This window comes from Aquarana catesbeiana, linkage group LG02, assembly GCF_042186555.1.
Source record: "Aquarana catesbeiana isolate 2022-GZ linkage group LG02, ASM4218655v1, whole genome shotgun sequence".
Lineage (NCBI taxonomy): Eukaryota > Metazoa > Chordata > Amphibia > Anura > Ranidae > Aquarana > Aquarana catesbeiana.
In genome coordinates this window covers 177,683,429-177,699,321 of record NC_133325.1, presented here as the reverse complement: position 1 = coordinate 177,699,321, position 15,893 = coordinate 177,683,429, and the positions used below count along the sequence as shown (strand labels likewise).

Below are 15,893 nucleotides of genomic sequence, written 5' to 3'. Positions count from 1 at the left end.
GAAAAAGGCTGACAGTCCCTCGCTCCGGATCGCAGGATGAAGAAGGCTGCGGCAGATTAGGGCTGGAAAGATGGTGGCCATCACTAGTCCTCGATAGGCAGGCGGCCGGATTTACAGTCTGTTGCGGTCTAAGACCCAATTCACACAGGGGCAGTTTGCAGGCGCTATAAATAGCACCTGCAAGCCGACCCGAAACAGCCGCTGCGTCTCCAGTGTGAAAGCCCCAAGGGCTTTCACACTGCAGTGGTGCGCTAGCAGGACGCTGAAAAAAAAATCCTGCTAGCAGCATCTTTGGAGCTGTGTATACACCACTCCTGCCCATTGAAATCAATAGGGCAGCGCAGCTATACCGCCGGCAGAGCGCCTCTGCAGAGGCGCTTTGCGGTGGTTTTTAACCCTTTCTCGGCCGCTAGCAGGGGATAAAACCGCCCCACTAGCGGCCGAATACCGCTGCTAATAGCAGCGCTTTACCACCGACGCACCTCCCGCCCCAGTGTGAAAGGGGCCTTAAAGGCCCACTGTACCAGGTCAGGGATGTAAGGAGGCTGGTAGTTCCTCGCTCCAGATCACAGGATGAAGGCTCCGGCAGATTGGGGCTAGCAAGATGGCGGCCACCACTAGGCCCTGATAGGCTGCATCTGCAGGCAGGGTCCGCCTAATAGACCGCTACACCGCGGGAAGGAGGCACGGAGGATAGATGGGCTGGTAGTCCCCCGTTCCCGGGGCTCAGGATGGAAAAGGGTCAGCGCGCACTGGCGATACCAAGGCCTGGAAGATGGCGGCGTGTGTTCCGTGGCGGCCTGGATATCACCGCGAGTGGACAGTAACCCCTTTCAATATCCAACCCAGGGCAAGGCAGGGGATGTGGTGGAACAGTCTGGGTGTTTTTCTGGGCTCCCCAGACCAGGAGATGCACAGATGGTGGAGGATTTTAAATCAGGATGCCTGGAAATCCTCTTCAACACGTCTGCCACTGCTCACATCCGGACACGCCAACACCCCCCCCCCCCCCCCCCGGCATTTTTTTTTTTTTTTTTAGAAGTCTTGTGGGCATGAGCCCCAAGGATATTTTTTTTTTTTTTGCAGAGTGCTTTAATACATCTGGTTCACTACACTGTGGACGTCTAGTCAAAACCTAGCTAAAATTAAACCTTAAATTCCAGCTCCCCATGTACAAATAGCAAATAGCATTAATGTACTTATTTTACAAAAATAAAACAGCTTTCCAATAATTCTACACAGGCTTACCTCACTCTTCATAGCTGTTTAACTACTTGTCGACCTGCCGCTGCAGTCGTACTGTGGCAGGTTGGCGCGGCTGTGCGAATCGCCATCATTGCACGATGGCTCTTTAATTCGATATGGTAGGTGTGTGTTCGCAGCGTGTTCCCAGAGCCAATGCGCGTTGCCCGCTGGTGCAATGTCCGCTGGGCACCTGCGATCGCTGCTGACAGAGCCTGAACGGGGATGTGTGTGCGTAAACACACAAATCTGTTTTGTCAGGGGAGTAGAGACAGATTGTGTGTTCCTACCAAGTAGGAACAGCAATATGTCTGCTCCCCCGGTCAGTCCTATCCCCCCCTCAGCTAGAACACAGTGAGGGAACACATTTAACCCCTTCCCTGACAGTGACATTTATACAGTAATCAGTGGCTATTTTTTTAGCTCTGATCGCTGTATAAAATGTCATCGGTCCCAAAAAAAAAAAAAAAAAAAAAAAAAAAAAAAAAAAAAAAAAAGCCATTATCCCCTATTTTGTAGACGCTTTAACTTTTGCGCAAACCAATCACTATACACTCATTGCGATTTTTTTTAACCAAAAATACGTAGAATACATATTGGCCTAAACCGATGAAGAAATTTGTTATTATACTACATATGAGTATGAGGGTTCATGGAATCAGTTTACCTTTTGTATTATCTGAAAAACTCTTAATAAAATGTATGCGCCGGGACCGCTGCAGGGGCCCCCGATCTAAGGTAAGTATATCATAATGAGCTAGTATGCTATGCATATTAGCTCATTATGCCTTTGTCTTGCAGGGTTTTTTTTTTTTCCTCCCCATGCAGTGAATGTCTGGAAGTATTTTTTACTGCTTTAAAAACGTGCCCAAGAGTGTCAGATCATGCCAGGTGTTTCCCACTCCCTTACATTACTATTGGCCATTCCTATGACAGGCTGCCTCACAGACCAAGAGGAAGATGCAGAAGGCAGGAAGGGGTGGGCAGGCTTTAGCAAGAAGTGCAAAGCTTTGCCTGTCAGCCTATGGCCTGCCATTCAGAAAAAGCAGATGTAATAAAGCCATTGCAGGTATAAATAAGCAAAGGTACTTCTAGATGCCTGCACTTAATACTTGACAGGTCAGTAGCATTTTGTTTGCTTAAACTGATGGTCTCTAAACAAAGTCAAGTAACATTTAACAAAATTATACTAATACCATAACAGTTAATCAACTGGAAAAGGAATCAATTTAACTTACATTTGGGTCAATAGACTGATAAAGTTCAACCTCATTTGAATGTTTAACATTATCAGCTCCTCCCAGACAGCTGCAAAATAAAAATAAAAGTTCAGAGGTCTACAATGTGTTGTCCATTAACATAGAATAAAACCATATAGAAGGCAATGGTTAGTTGTAAGTTTAGATAAAGAGACGAACACCAAACAAAACATTGTTATAATTTTAAAGCGATTGTAAACGATCACCTTGTAAAACAACCCAGTTTAAAATAGAAATAAAGGCAAAACATTTGTTTATAGATATTAAAAAAAAAAAAAAAAACAACACTACTACTACTTTTTTTCTCCTTTGGGCCCCTTTCACACTTGTGCAACCTGAAAGTCGTGCGACTTTGCCGCGACTTGAAGCAATGCCTGTGTAATCTTGAGAGCTATGGACCTCAAGTCACATCAAAGTCAGACCAAAGTAGTGCAGGGACTACTTTGAAGTCGCATAGATATGAATGGTATTCATTGGAAATCATGAGGTACGATTTGTCATGCGACTTGGAGGTCCCAAGTCGGAGGACAAGTTGCACAAGTGTGAAAGGGGCCTTAAGTGATCACATTCCCTCTGTTCTAAGCCACATGAAAGCTGGGGGGGGGTGGATGAGAAGCAGCAGTACACTGAGCTTCCCATGGCTGTGCGGGGGGGTCAGCACAAGTATGATCATTGGAGGAGAGCAGGCAGAGTTCACAGCAGCTAGAAAACTGACCACGCTGTGCTCTCATGCCTAGTGTGGTCAGATTGCCCCATATTAAAAAAAGGAGGGGCAGGAATAATACAAAGAACAGGACACTTTCATATAAATACATGGTACAGCAGGCACATATCAGAAATATAAAACGTTTGGTTTACATATTCTTTAACCGCTTCCCAACCGGCTCCTGTACATATACGGCAGCAGAATGGCTCTCCTGCGCGAATCACCATATATGTACGGCGGCACATTTAAGAGCCATAGCAGGCCCACTGCGCGTGGCCGACAGGCACAATCGCTGCCAGCCAGCCTCAAGTGTGTAAACACAAAAATCCCGGTTCTGACAGGGGTGAAGAAACAGATCGTCTGTTCCTACTAAGTAGGAACAACGATCTGGCTCCTCCTCTAGTCAGTCACATATCCTCAGTGTTAGAAACACCTCCCTAGGAAACACCTCCCCCCTTCCCTGCCAGTGACATTTACACAGGTAATCAGTGGCTATTTTTAGCTCTGATCGGGGTATAAATGTCAGTGGTCTCAAAAAAGTGTCTAGTGTCCAATCTGTCCACCGCAATTCCGATACAAATCGCTGATCGCCGCCATTACTAGTAAGAAACAAAAAAATAAAAAAGCCAGTCATATCCCCTATTTTGTAGACGCTTTTTTTTTGTATATTATAGCAAAAAGTTAAAAATATTGCTCTTGTTTATAGCACAAAAAAATGAAAACCACCAAAAGAAAGCTCTATTTGTGGGGAAAAAAAAAAAAAAAAAAACGTAAATTGTGTTTGGGTACGTCGCACGACCGCGCAATTGTCAGTTAAAGCGACGCAGTGCCCTATCGCAAAAAACGGCCTGGTCAGGAAGGGGGTAAATTCTTTCGGGGCTGAAATGGTTAGACATTTGCTGCAGTGTTGCATTATGTATACTTGTAGGTTTGCAGACTTTTTTTTCAAAACAACCCCCCCCCCCCCCCCCCCCCCCAGCAGATCTCCCCTTCCTATGATCACTGCTGTGTACGTCTCCAAAGGACAGCTACTGCACTACATACCTCAGCACCATTAAAATGTCCAAAAGTGGGCTGTGAGCCAACAAGTAAATGGGCCTGAGAGCTGAATTAAAGCCTTACCTTCAGTCTTGCTATACAGGTGCTTATACTGAAACTTGTACTCTAGTACTGAAATTGCTTACTGCGTCCTATACAGTACAGAAGAATATATGAAAACTGGAGCAGCTGTGCATGGCATTCTCCAGCATCTATCTTCAGCTTGTTCAGTTAAAATAGAAGTTAGCAGTTGATTAATTGCCTTGCACAACTGCTCCAGATTTTGGCTGCTCCAATTTTGATAAATTCATCTCCACAAGCTTTTCACAGCGTCTATTAGAAGCTGCAACAAAAGATAAAGTACACCTCATTTTCTGGCTGGAGGAAGTACAGCATCATCTAGCGCTTTCCTCTCTAGCTTGTCCCTGGCTTTCCCCTTTCATTCAATGGATTTCAGTTCATTTAATAAGAAAGGCATCATATTTGTGCATTACCTAGGGCAGTCTGCATGCAAATATAACAGTGCGTGGCTAATAGTGGCCAATTTGTTTGGGCCAAGCTGGAGGCTGCGCTGTATAAACTTTATGTAGCTGCGGCTACATACAGCATACCGCACTGTGTTCTGGGTGCGAGCTGAGACTTCCTGTTTCCTACCCAGAAAAGAAGAGTCTACTGCAGCGGCGCTCAGATTAAGTAATGTATTCTAGCAATGAATACAAATTTTCCTCTGATTGGTTAGGTCAGATGCAGGCTGATAATTTCAAAACCTCTGACTCAGCCGATAAGAGGAAGCTTTGTATTCATTGATAGAATACATTGCTTGCTCTGAGTGCCACTGCAGTACTCTTCTGTGTTCCGGGTAGGAGGACAGGAAGTCCATCACGTGAGAAGTATGTTGGATTTAAAAGGTCTAGAGTGAAACTAGATGGAGAACTGCCATCAAAAGGAGAATACCACGAAGCCCAGAACCTCTGCATTTAAACACACTTGTTGCAATTCCTGCCAAGGTGAGCACCTAACACAGGATCCAGTGCACAAAGCAAACATTACAGGGAACAATTCCTTATTACACAAAAAGAGGGTAACAAATATGGAAACGGCTAGATAGCCCAGGGTAGTAAGATCTTGACAGAGGCTTCAGAGAGAAAAAACAAATTTAAAAAAGATAAATATTTTGATAGAGGAGAACAGATCAATTTGTTGAGGACACTAGCAACAAAGTGAAATAGGGAGTGGGCAGGGTTATAAGGTGTACTCTAAAAGCGGCACAATTTTTTTTTCTGGTTTTCAATCACCTAAAAAGGTAGCCAGCATATAACCAATGACCTATGAACCCAAGTCGTGCATCCTGTACAGTATGATTACTATACCAGGATTTTTGGTTTACCTGTAAAATGCTTTTCTTGAAGCACATCACAGGATGCAGGGTTTCAACGTATTCATGACTACTGTATTTTTGGGTTCTGCTGCCACCTACAGGTGAAGGGCCACTGGTAAAAAAAAAAAAGGCAGGTTTTGCCACCTAGGTATAACCCCTCCCAGCACAGCACCAGTTTTATAGCAAGCAATGAGGAACCATACAAGGGGTGAAATATTCCTGTGTTCTGTGATGTATGCCAAGAAAGGGATTCCACCAAATATCCTAATTTCTTTAGCATACATCACAGGATACAAGGTTTCCCATTCGTGACTACTTTGGATGTTCCAAAAGCATTGAACAAGTGCAGAGGACAACACAACAGGGAAAACCCCCACTACAGAGGCGGGAAGCTGCAAGCAGCATCTGAAGCCTAGGAGCTGTTTTTTTCCACTCCTGGGTTTAGAGCTGAACCCTGGCTGTCAGAGTAGACAGCTCTATCACTAGTGTGGGATTGCAAGAGCCAGAGTCTGAACGCAGTTTTAAAATTTTGTTGCAACAAATACCGTAGTCCTGCACTGTGACAGACCCAACTTGGACAGAGACTTTGAGGGGACTAGGGGCTAGCCTTCTACCCACTGATTATGGCCCATGGGAGGAGACCAGGGATTCTGTCTGCTTCCCACGGTCAGAGCATGGAAAAGAGCTCAGTTCAGCCTCTGATCCCATTGAGAGTAGATCCTGCTCTAATGATGGACAACAACGTGATGAACGCTAAGGGCAAGGTTTGGATTAATCCTCTGAATAAAGACAATAACACTTCCTTTCTGGAGTGGATGGAAAGGAGTTATATTAATTGCACAAGTTAATAGTGCGCCCTTCTGCAGACTGGGTTGAAGAAGCTTCACTTGGGACAGAAATATTAACAATCTCCCCCAAGAAATGATTTCAACTTTTTCAGACTGTTAAAACATTGTATGAGTTTTGTCTTATGACTTGTCTAGTGAACAGATTACACAAGTGAAAGCAGGTTAATGAGATTTGGACAGCCCTGGGTTTTCTTTCTGGAGAACTGGTGCTGAACTGTCTGGGTGGACACTGCCCTAAGTCACCGACTATTTGGTAATTAGCTCACTGTTTATGTAGATTACGGTTTGTTAGCTGTTCATTAGATGTACTGTTATACATACTGAGATTGCTGTTTGACGTTTGCATTGTTTAGGACATGATCAAGCTCTGATCGGATTGTGTGTGGTATATATAGTGTGCAAGTTTACAATAAAGTCAGTTCCAGTTTGCACCCAATCTAGTGTCATTAGTTCTTGGGTGCACTCCTCAGCTATAATACCTGGTTCCAGAGTGGAAGAAGCTGCATCTTGGCAGAAGCACACAGGTGGGGTTGCCAGGGAGTCCATTACATGCACCATTTAAAAAGTGCCTGGGACTCAAGTGGTTAACACTCAAAAGGGACTACTGTAAAAACCCTATAGTATTTTGTGGAATATTTACCTGAAAGTTAATTTAGTTTTTTCAAAGTCCAATTTTACTTCTTTGCTGTCCTCAACACAGAACTCCACAAAAACATAATCCCTCCTATCGTACCACTTCGCGGATGCTGGTTGCCTGTGGCAAGAAAAAATAAAATTTTCACACAAATTGACAATACAGCTTCATTACATATTATGAATACAAGCACTGTTCATTCACATTTTACCAATACAGAGAATACACATATTAATTTTAGTTTAGTACATTTGGGAAAACACACTGAAAGCTGACAATTTTTTTTAACCAGATGTCAGTGCGGTTAGTAAAACGACGCGACTTAGGTTTCCAAAAAAAGAAAAAAAAAAAAAAAAAAATCAGTAGCGATCCCTTCTCTACATATAATGCAACTTGATCTCCCCCAGATTGTGATATTAGTACAGGGTTCAGTACCTGTTCACGGAAGGACCTCTGTTTTAAACTAAGTTACAAAAAAAAAAAAAAATTCACCTCAAGTGCCTCAGCTGGTTCCTGCTAAACCGGCCAAGATTCGAACCACGTATGGGCAGGCTCAATATACCCAAAGTTGATCACCTTAGGTACAACCAGCATATCAGATTTTACATGCGATTATTGCTAGCTGCTGTACACAATGGCTCTGCGGGAGGGATTTCCCCCCCATGAACACTGGCTGTGTTGATGGGGGGGGGGGGGGTGGAGCTATTTTCTGAAACACGTTTCCAAGAAAGAAAATCGCTCCATCCATGGCCGGCCAAAGGCCTTGTTCATACCGTGTGCAGAGATGCAAGTTTTTCTCAAAATGCCAAACATGAGCATATCACATCAATAAAAGAAGCAATGGTATCCATAAGCTTTGATAAAATCTCAGCCGAAGGCATCTCTTCCAGATCCAGTTCTACAGAAGAAAGAATGGGTGGGTTGGGAATCAGTTTATCACCTCCTCAAGCAGCAGCAGAAAGAAAAAAGTCAGAGACCGCCTCAGTAGGGAAGACTAAAGGGAATTGTTTGTGAACCCCACGACATATGGTCTCAAAAAGAACCAAGATCCTGTCCATATAATTATACATGGTGGCAGAAAATGCCTCTCTATTACCACCCCAGAGCCTCAAGCCAAGTCTGACCCTTTGTCCCTGCACTTGTGATCTGCCATGCTTAAGGCAAAATGTCCCAAAAGAAGGGATGGATGCCAGACACCATAAGCTGCTAACCCCATCAAAGCATCTAGAAATCTCTGTTCTGTGGGAGCCAAAAACCTTGGGTACCAGTTGAGGAAGAAAATGGTGCACGCTCGCACAAGCCACTGAACTCTTAGATGCACAGGTGCAATAGAAGCTGTGCTGCAGCTGTGCAACAAAAGGCCAGGAGAAAAAATGGTACCAAATTTAAACAGCCAGTCTCCCACTCCATGGCTGTAACACATTAAAGTTTTGAAGCCTGCACTCCAAAGCAGCCAAAAACATTGGGCTAGGAAGCCCTGTAAGAATGTTGAATGCAGAATGTCGAGGACCAGCCACAACCTGGCTTTGCCCTCCATGACAAGTATACACCTGAAAGGGTCTTCAGGGATAGGGCTCCGCCTCCAGGTCATAGACCTGTAAAGTACCCTGTGGCCAAGAACGCCATACATCACGTGCCAATATGAGAACCTACACATGACCCACTGCTCGAAGAGAAGTTATAGGCTTGCCCTGCATCTCCTCTAGGCAGGGTATGGTCCCCCAAGGCTCGGTTGAGGAGTCAACCGATTTGGAATGTGCAAAAGATTCGCCATAGCTAGGGTGCAGTCAGAGATTCCTGATAGAAGAATCTTTGAGAGAAGAGAAAAATTTGCAATTTTAGCTAGAAAATTACTTTAAACCCCCCCAAACAAGTATATATTTTCTAAAAGCAGAGGCCCTGCCGAATAAAATTGTGGCAGTTGCTATTTTGTGCAACGATTTATCAAACAAATATTTTTAGGGAAAAAATACACTAAAATGAATTTTAGTGCAAACACAATATAATACCAAATGTTTTGGTAAAAGATGAAGCTGCATTGAATAAATAGATGCCAAACGTGTCATGCCTTGAAACTGTAAAAAATCTCAAACTATGATAACCAAAATTGTCCATAGGAGATATTTTATACAAGTTATCAAATTTAGAGCGAACCGTGAAACATGACCCTATAATTATTACTCCCACGTGTGTTGCAATTGCCATTAAGATATTTGTGTGCATGTAGCTGTGTACAGGGGCGACAGAGCTGCCCAGCCATAATAGCCAGGGAATGACAGATCTGAACCTGAAATGACTAAATCAGTGTCGCTTCTGGGTTCATTCTTTTGCAGAGGAGATCTAGAAAAGGATATTCCCCATCTTCTACAGCTCTCCATGTTAAGGCATTTTACCACAGTCCTGGACTACCCCCCCCGAGGAACAGGAGAGCCCAGAAACTACCACAGGCAACACCTTTAGGGGCCTTTAAAACTAATAGGATTGCTCTAGAGCCCACAGATCATCTTTACATTAAAAGCTGGTCACAGTCTGGAAACAGATACCAACCTTGTTTTAACTCCTTGAATACCAGGACATTGGTAAATGCACTTTGGTAGACAAAGGGTTAAAGAAAAATCATGTGTCATGTACTGTAGGACTAAAAGCAGCATTTGCTGCATTGTCCACCACAAATTATTTAGTACTTTTCCACCACAAAATATCCTTCATTTTACAGGCTGAACTTCAGACCTGATTATTGAACCTACTTCCTCTGAGCCCAGAAATTCAAGGACCTGCCCTCAGCCTGTAACCAGGAATGAGCTCAGGTAAGTGGACATGAGCCCGAACCTGCCTGCACTATCCCACCGGGAGCTGTCACTGTGGACAGCCATAAGCAGCTGAGATATTCCCGCCTGTACACTTCTTCCTTTTAATAAATACATTTAGATTTGAACTCTGGGAAGATATAAAATACACAAAGTAATGCAGCTCTAATCAATATATCATTAAAGTTAAAGTCTAGGCAAAATATTATTTAATTTGGGTGGGTGATAACTTTGCCCTGATGTGACTACTATCACTCAGACAAGGAAAGGGGAAAGCCAAAATTTGTGAGGTGTCCCCAAAACAAAAGGTAAGGGGAAATAATCTAATGGAGTCCACCTGTTGCCATAAACCTCACTTTGGAACAATTACTCTGCTGCACCTCTGGGACAGGAAGTAAAGGGAAATGTCCACATTTGTTATCTTGCTATTTTTAGCTGGTCAGCTTTAACTACTTAAGGACCGGGCCTATTTTTAAGACTTGATGTTTACAAGTTAAAATCATTTTCTTTTTGCTAGAAAATGAATTAGAATCCCCGATTATACCCCCCCCCCCCCCACCCTAGAGAATAAAATAGCAGTCATTGCAATACTTTATGTCACACTGTATTTGTGCAGTGGTTACTAGCTCAATTTTTCTGGAAAAAATGCACTTTTTTTTTACTTAAAAAATAAGATATCAGTAAATTTAGCCCATTTTCTTTATAAATTGTGAAAGAATGTTTCGCCGAGTAAATGGACACCCAACATGTCATGCTTCAAAATTGCACCCGCTCGTGGAATGGCAACAAACTTTTACCCTTAAAAATCTCCATAGGTGACATTTAAATGGCCGTTTCTACAGGTTACCAGTTTTGAGTTAGAGGAGGTCTTTTGCTAGAATTCTTGCTCTAATGATTGTGGAGATACCTCACACGTGTAGTTTAAACATCATTTACATATGCGGGCACAACTTACGTATGTGTTCGCTTCTGCGCACGAGCTCGGTGGGGCAGCCCCCCCTCCTGATAAGTGATCTTGCGGCGAATCCGCCGCGGAGACCACTTATCTGAAAGAAGACCGTCAGCTCTTGAAGGTATCGGAGTTATGGCAGCTAGCTGCTGCCATAGCAACGGTATTCCTCTTCAAACAGCCTGCATACAGCGGGCAGTCCTTAAGTAGTTAATGATGTATTAATGTATACAGAAATGCAATCATCTGTTTTATAACTGCCTGGAGATCAGCTTTAAAATTATAATTTGACATTAAGCCATAACTATCCTCAACAGGCTGTAAGCTGCGTGGGTGATCTAGCTTGTATCAATAGATTACTCATAAACAGTGATCTACTGCTGGTTGTGAAAACAAGAGAACTATTCCTAATGATCTATATTTGCAGAAGGCTGACATTTTAAAGTGCATTTTCACTTTTGTAGTCTACTTTGAGAACCCCCCACTATGTGTTATATGTTCCCGTTCTCCCCTTTTCCCATACCTTAAAAATAAATTTAAAAAAAAAAGAAGTTGTTTAAAAAGTTTACCTTCAGTGTATTTGAGGCGACGGCCTCATGGCTGACTGCAAGCAATCCTTAAGGCTGCATTCACACCTGAGCGTATCGTTTTCAGGTAGAAAGTCATGCAGTTTTGTACAGGTCAAAGGGTCACCAATGTAAATTGTATAAAAACACCTGTAATCTGCCTAAAAAGAAGCTCATGTACTTTAAGCTTCAGGGACAGAACGCTCAGATGTGAACAGGGGCCATTTAAATGAATAGTATTTTGCTTGTTGGGCGTTTTATGAGCTGAAAACGCTCAGGTGTGAATGTAGCCTAACAAAAACAGCTATAGCCGTTGGCAATAAACACATGAAAAAGCCAACAGACCAATTTCACCCAAGTTGATAGATGCATGGGTACAATCAGCCTGCCCCTACATGGTTTGAATCTCGACTGTTCCCTGCTAAACCGGCCGAGATTCAAATTGTCTATGGTTGGATTAACATGATCACACCAGGATCAGTGTGACCAAATGCTTTCCATTTTTGAAAATGGCGCTGGAAAAAACGGAAGTGATGTATGCTCATTTCCTAAATCAGAAGTGGATAGAGCGGTTCCAGTATTTGTCCACCTTTAGGCCAAGCTGCCTGAAGCACTGGCTAGTCAATTGGGTGCCCCAGGGGTTAAAGCGGAGCTCCACCCAAAAGGGGGAAGTTCCGTTTTAAGCACTCCTACCGCCACAGTTGGCATGTAATTTTTTTTTTGGGGGGGGGGGGGGGGGGGGTTACCTAGTTTTGACAGGTAGGTGATCCGAGCAGAAGTTCTCCTCTCCCTCTCCTCTCCCTCCATGCAGTCTTCTGGCGCCACAGGTCCCAGAAGACTGCCAGGCCATTCAGGGAGCGAAGCACAACCCGACAGCGAGTGCCTGGCTATGAAGCTGCAAGCTGTCACAGCCGGGTGCCAAGTTAAAATGCTGGCGCCGAGGAGAGGGAGAGAAACAAGGGTTCGGGTGACCACAACGCTGGATCCTGGGACAAGTGAGTGTGTGTTTATTAACCACTTAACCTTCGGAAGATTTACCCTCTTCATAACCAGGCCATTTTTTTTCGATACAGCACCGCGTTACTTAAACGGACAATTGTGCGGTCGCGCAGCGCTATACCCAAACAAAGTTTAAGTCCCCCCCCCCAAACAAATAAAGCTTTCTTTTGGTGGTATTTGATCTAGGGGTTGACTAATTTCTTGGGATAACAACAAATGCAGCCAAGAAGCCCTACCCTCCTGAAACCTTCTGCCGCTCAGCTCGGGTCACCTGTCCACCAGGAGGCCAGAGCGACCAGCCAGCACGTCAGCTGGCTGGCCAGGGACCCTAACAAAGCAATCGCTCTGATCTAGTAACCCGGAAGTGATGTCATAACATCACTTCCAGATTACTCTCATCCTAAAGGTGCAAGTTTTAAAAAATAAAAGAACGTATTCAAAATGCCAAGATCGGCTTTTTTGAATACTTTCAAGTGCAGAGGAGGGGTTTGAGGTCTTATAGACCCCAGATCCCTCCATAAAGAAATCCTGACACTGCCCATTACTATCACAAGGAATGTATACATCCCTAAGTGTAAAAGGACAGTGTAAGAATACAAAGACTTTCTACTAATCTACAGAATATCGGCACCTGATATCAGCAATCGGCCTTAAAAGCAGCCACAAAATCTGTATTAGTCCCGAAAAAACAATATCGATCAACCCCTAATTTGATCACCTCTGTGGTTTTAATTTTTTGAGTTAAACAAAAAAGGCCGACAGGTTTTAAAAAAATACACAATATTTTTTACTTTCTGCTATAAAACATATCCAAAACAGATTGAATGAAAAAAAAAAAAATAAAAAAATTTGAATGTCTTCATCAGTTTAGGCCAATATGTATTCTGCCACATATTTTTGGTAAAAAAAAATCCCAATAAGCGTATATTGATTGGTTGGCACAGAAGTTAGAGTCTACAAACTATGGGATATTTACATTTTTACTAGTAATGGAGGCGATCAGCGACTTATAGCGAGGCTGCGATATTGTGGTGGACAGTCTGACACTGACACTTTTTGGGGACCATTGACACCAATACAGTGAACAGTGCTAAAAATATGTCACTGTACTAATGACATTGGCTGGGAAGGGGTTAAACATCAGGGGTAAACAAAGGGTTAACTGTGCCTACTGTGGGAGGTGCTTTTACTAGGAAATGGCATGGATCATATACCTCATTTGCAGGAACACTGGATCCATGCCTTCCCTACTGACAGAACAGCGATCTGCCTTGTTTACATATGCAGGTCTCTGTGCTGGATGATCAGCGGGTGTCGGCAGACACCCGAGTCTGTTGTACCTGCAGATCAGCTGCCATTGTGTATAATCACAGTGGGAGTGGGTCACCGGTGGTGTGCATGCTTGCCCCAGACCCGGAAGTGTCAGATCACATATTAGGTACGTGATCCGACACAGCAGTACAAGTTATATGGGCAGCAAGTGGTTAAAAGTCAGCAGCTACACTTTTGTAGCTGCTGACCTTTGATAAACATGAAAACCACTAGAGCCCCGCTTTAACATCCCCTCCGGCTGCTTGTAAAAGCGATCCAGCGGCTAGCCATTTGGATTCTTTTACAAGAGAGCTGGCCGTTAGCTCTAAACCCTGCTGCCTATTTGGAGCAAGGCTAAATGTAAAAAAAAATAAATAAAAAAATGTTCTTGGGTGTCTGGAAATGCATGTCCCAGGCACTGAGCAATAGGAATTTAATATTCCTGGCTTTGTTGCCTCTCTCTAGACTCTGCAGTTCCAACTAGTGGCGTCGCTAGGGGGTGAAACCTGCCAGAGGGGTGAAACCCAGGGCTGTCCAACTTGGGGTAAAAGCCTGCAACAGTGACAGAACTTCCAGCACGTCCAAGTCCCACCTGTCAAAATGATTGGTTGCTGGGCCCGTCTAGCATCCAATCAGGTGCATGGAGGCCCTGGCATCCAGGAGGAAGATGTAACTTTCTCCTCCTAAGCCTATTTTTGAAATTTGGTGTTTTACAAGTTAAAATCCATATTTTTTGCTAGAAAATTACTTAGAACCCCCAAACATTATATATATTTTTAGCAGAGAATAAAATGGAGATTGTTGCAATATTTTATATCACACGGTATTTGTGCAGCGGTCTTTTAAACGCAAATTTTTGGAAAATGGACACTTCCATGAATTTTAAAAAATCCAAACAGTAAAGTTACCCCAATTTTTTTGTATAATGTGAAAGATGATGTTACGCCGAGTAAATAGATACCAAACATGTCACGCTTTATAATTGCACGCAGTCGTGGAATGGCGACAAACTATGGTAGCTATGAATTTCCATAGGCGACGCTTTAAATTTTTTTTACGGTTACCAGGTTAGAGTTACAGAGGAGGTCTTGTGCTAGAATTATTGCTCTCTCTGACGATCGCGGCGATACCTCACATGTGTGATTTGAACACCGTTTACATATGCGGGTGCGACTTCTGCATGCGTTTTCCTCGCTGCGCGAGCTCGCAGGGACGAGGGCGCTTTAAAAATTTTTTTTTTTATTGTAAGACTTATAAATTGTGTTTTTAAAAAAAATGTTTTTTTTTTTCACTTTTATTGCTGTCACAAGGAATGTAAATATCCCTTGTGACAGTAATAGGTGGTGACAGGTACTCTTTATGGAGGGATCGGGGGTCTAAAAGACCCCCGATCCCTCCTCTGCACTTCAAAGTATTCAGGTCGCCGAAAACTGCGATTCTGAATACTGTGTATTTTTTAAAATTCTGCGCCATTGGCAGCAGAGTAAACGGGAAGTGACGTCATGACGTCGCTTCCGATTTACATTGAGAAGGCTGTAACGAAGCCGCCCACGGCTTCGTTCCGGCCCGCCCACAGCCGCCGGAGGCAGCCGATTGGACACCGGGCCTCCCGATCGCAGGGGAGGCCCGGTAAGAGCGGCGGGAGGGGGGGGGGGGATGTCCCCTCCCGCTCCTCCGGTATAACAGCCGAGCGGCTTTTAGCCGCATCGGTTGTTATAAACGGGTAGCCAATCACCCGCTCAAAACAACGGTACCGGGATGATGCCTGCAGCTGCAGGCATCATACCGGTATAACCCCGGAAAGCCGAGTACGCATATCTGCGTACGGTCGGCGGGAAGGGGTTAATATTGTACTTCCCACTGACAACAGAAGGGCCGAGACTAGATAGCTGCAATCCGGATCAGGACACTGCTAATATAAGTGAGCAGAGCTCCAGCGACAGAGGATGGAGGGGACAGGGATCATACTGGTGTATTCTGGAGGGACAGGCTTCCCCAGAGCTATGTACACTGACTGCAATATCACCATAGTACTTGTACCATGCCTGCGCTCTATGACCGTCCCCTGCAGGTCCCTCCCCCCCCCCTCCAAGAAAAGGTTTGCTCAGGGTCCAATCAATATTAAAGAGGAAGTAAACCCTGGTGGGTTTTACTCC

General features: G+C 44.0%; 1 protein-coding gene across 1 annotated transcript in view; it reads right to left on the bottom strand.

The window, feature by feature from the left end:
* Nucleotides 1-15,893, bottom strand: part of PTGES3 (prostaglandin E synthase 3) — a 37,743-nt gene that overhangs the window by 20,413 nt on the left and 1,437 nt on the right. The window contains exons 2-3 of the mRNA XM_073613914.1: nt 7,112-7,225; nt 2,481-2,550 (exon numbers count right to left, since the gene is read on the bottom strand). Coding sequence (XP_073470015.1) covers nt 2,481-2,550; nt 7,112-7,225 — 184 coding nt within the window. The remainder of the gene's footprint in view (nt 1-2,480; nt 2,551-7,111; nt 7,226-15,893) is intronic.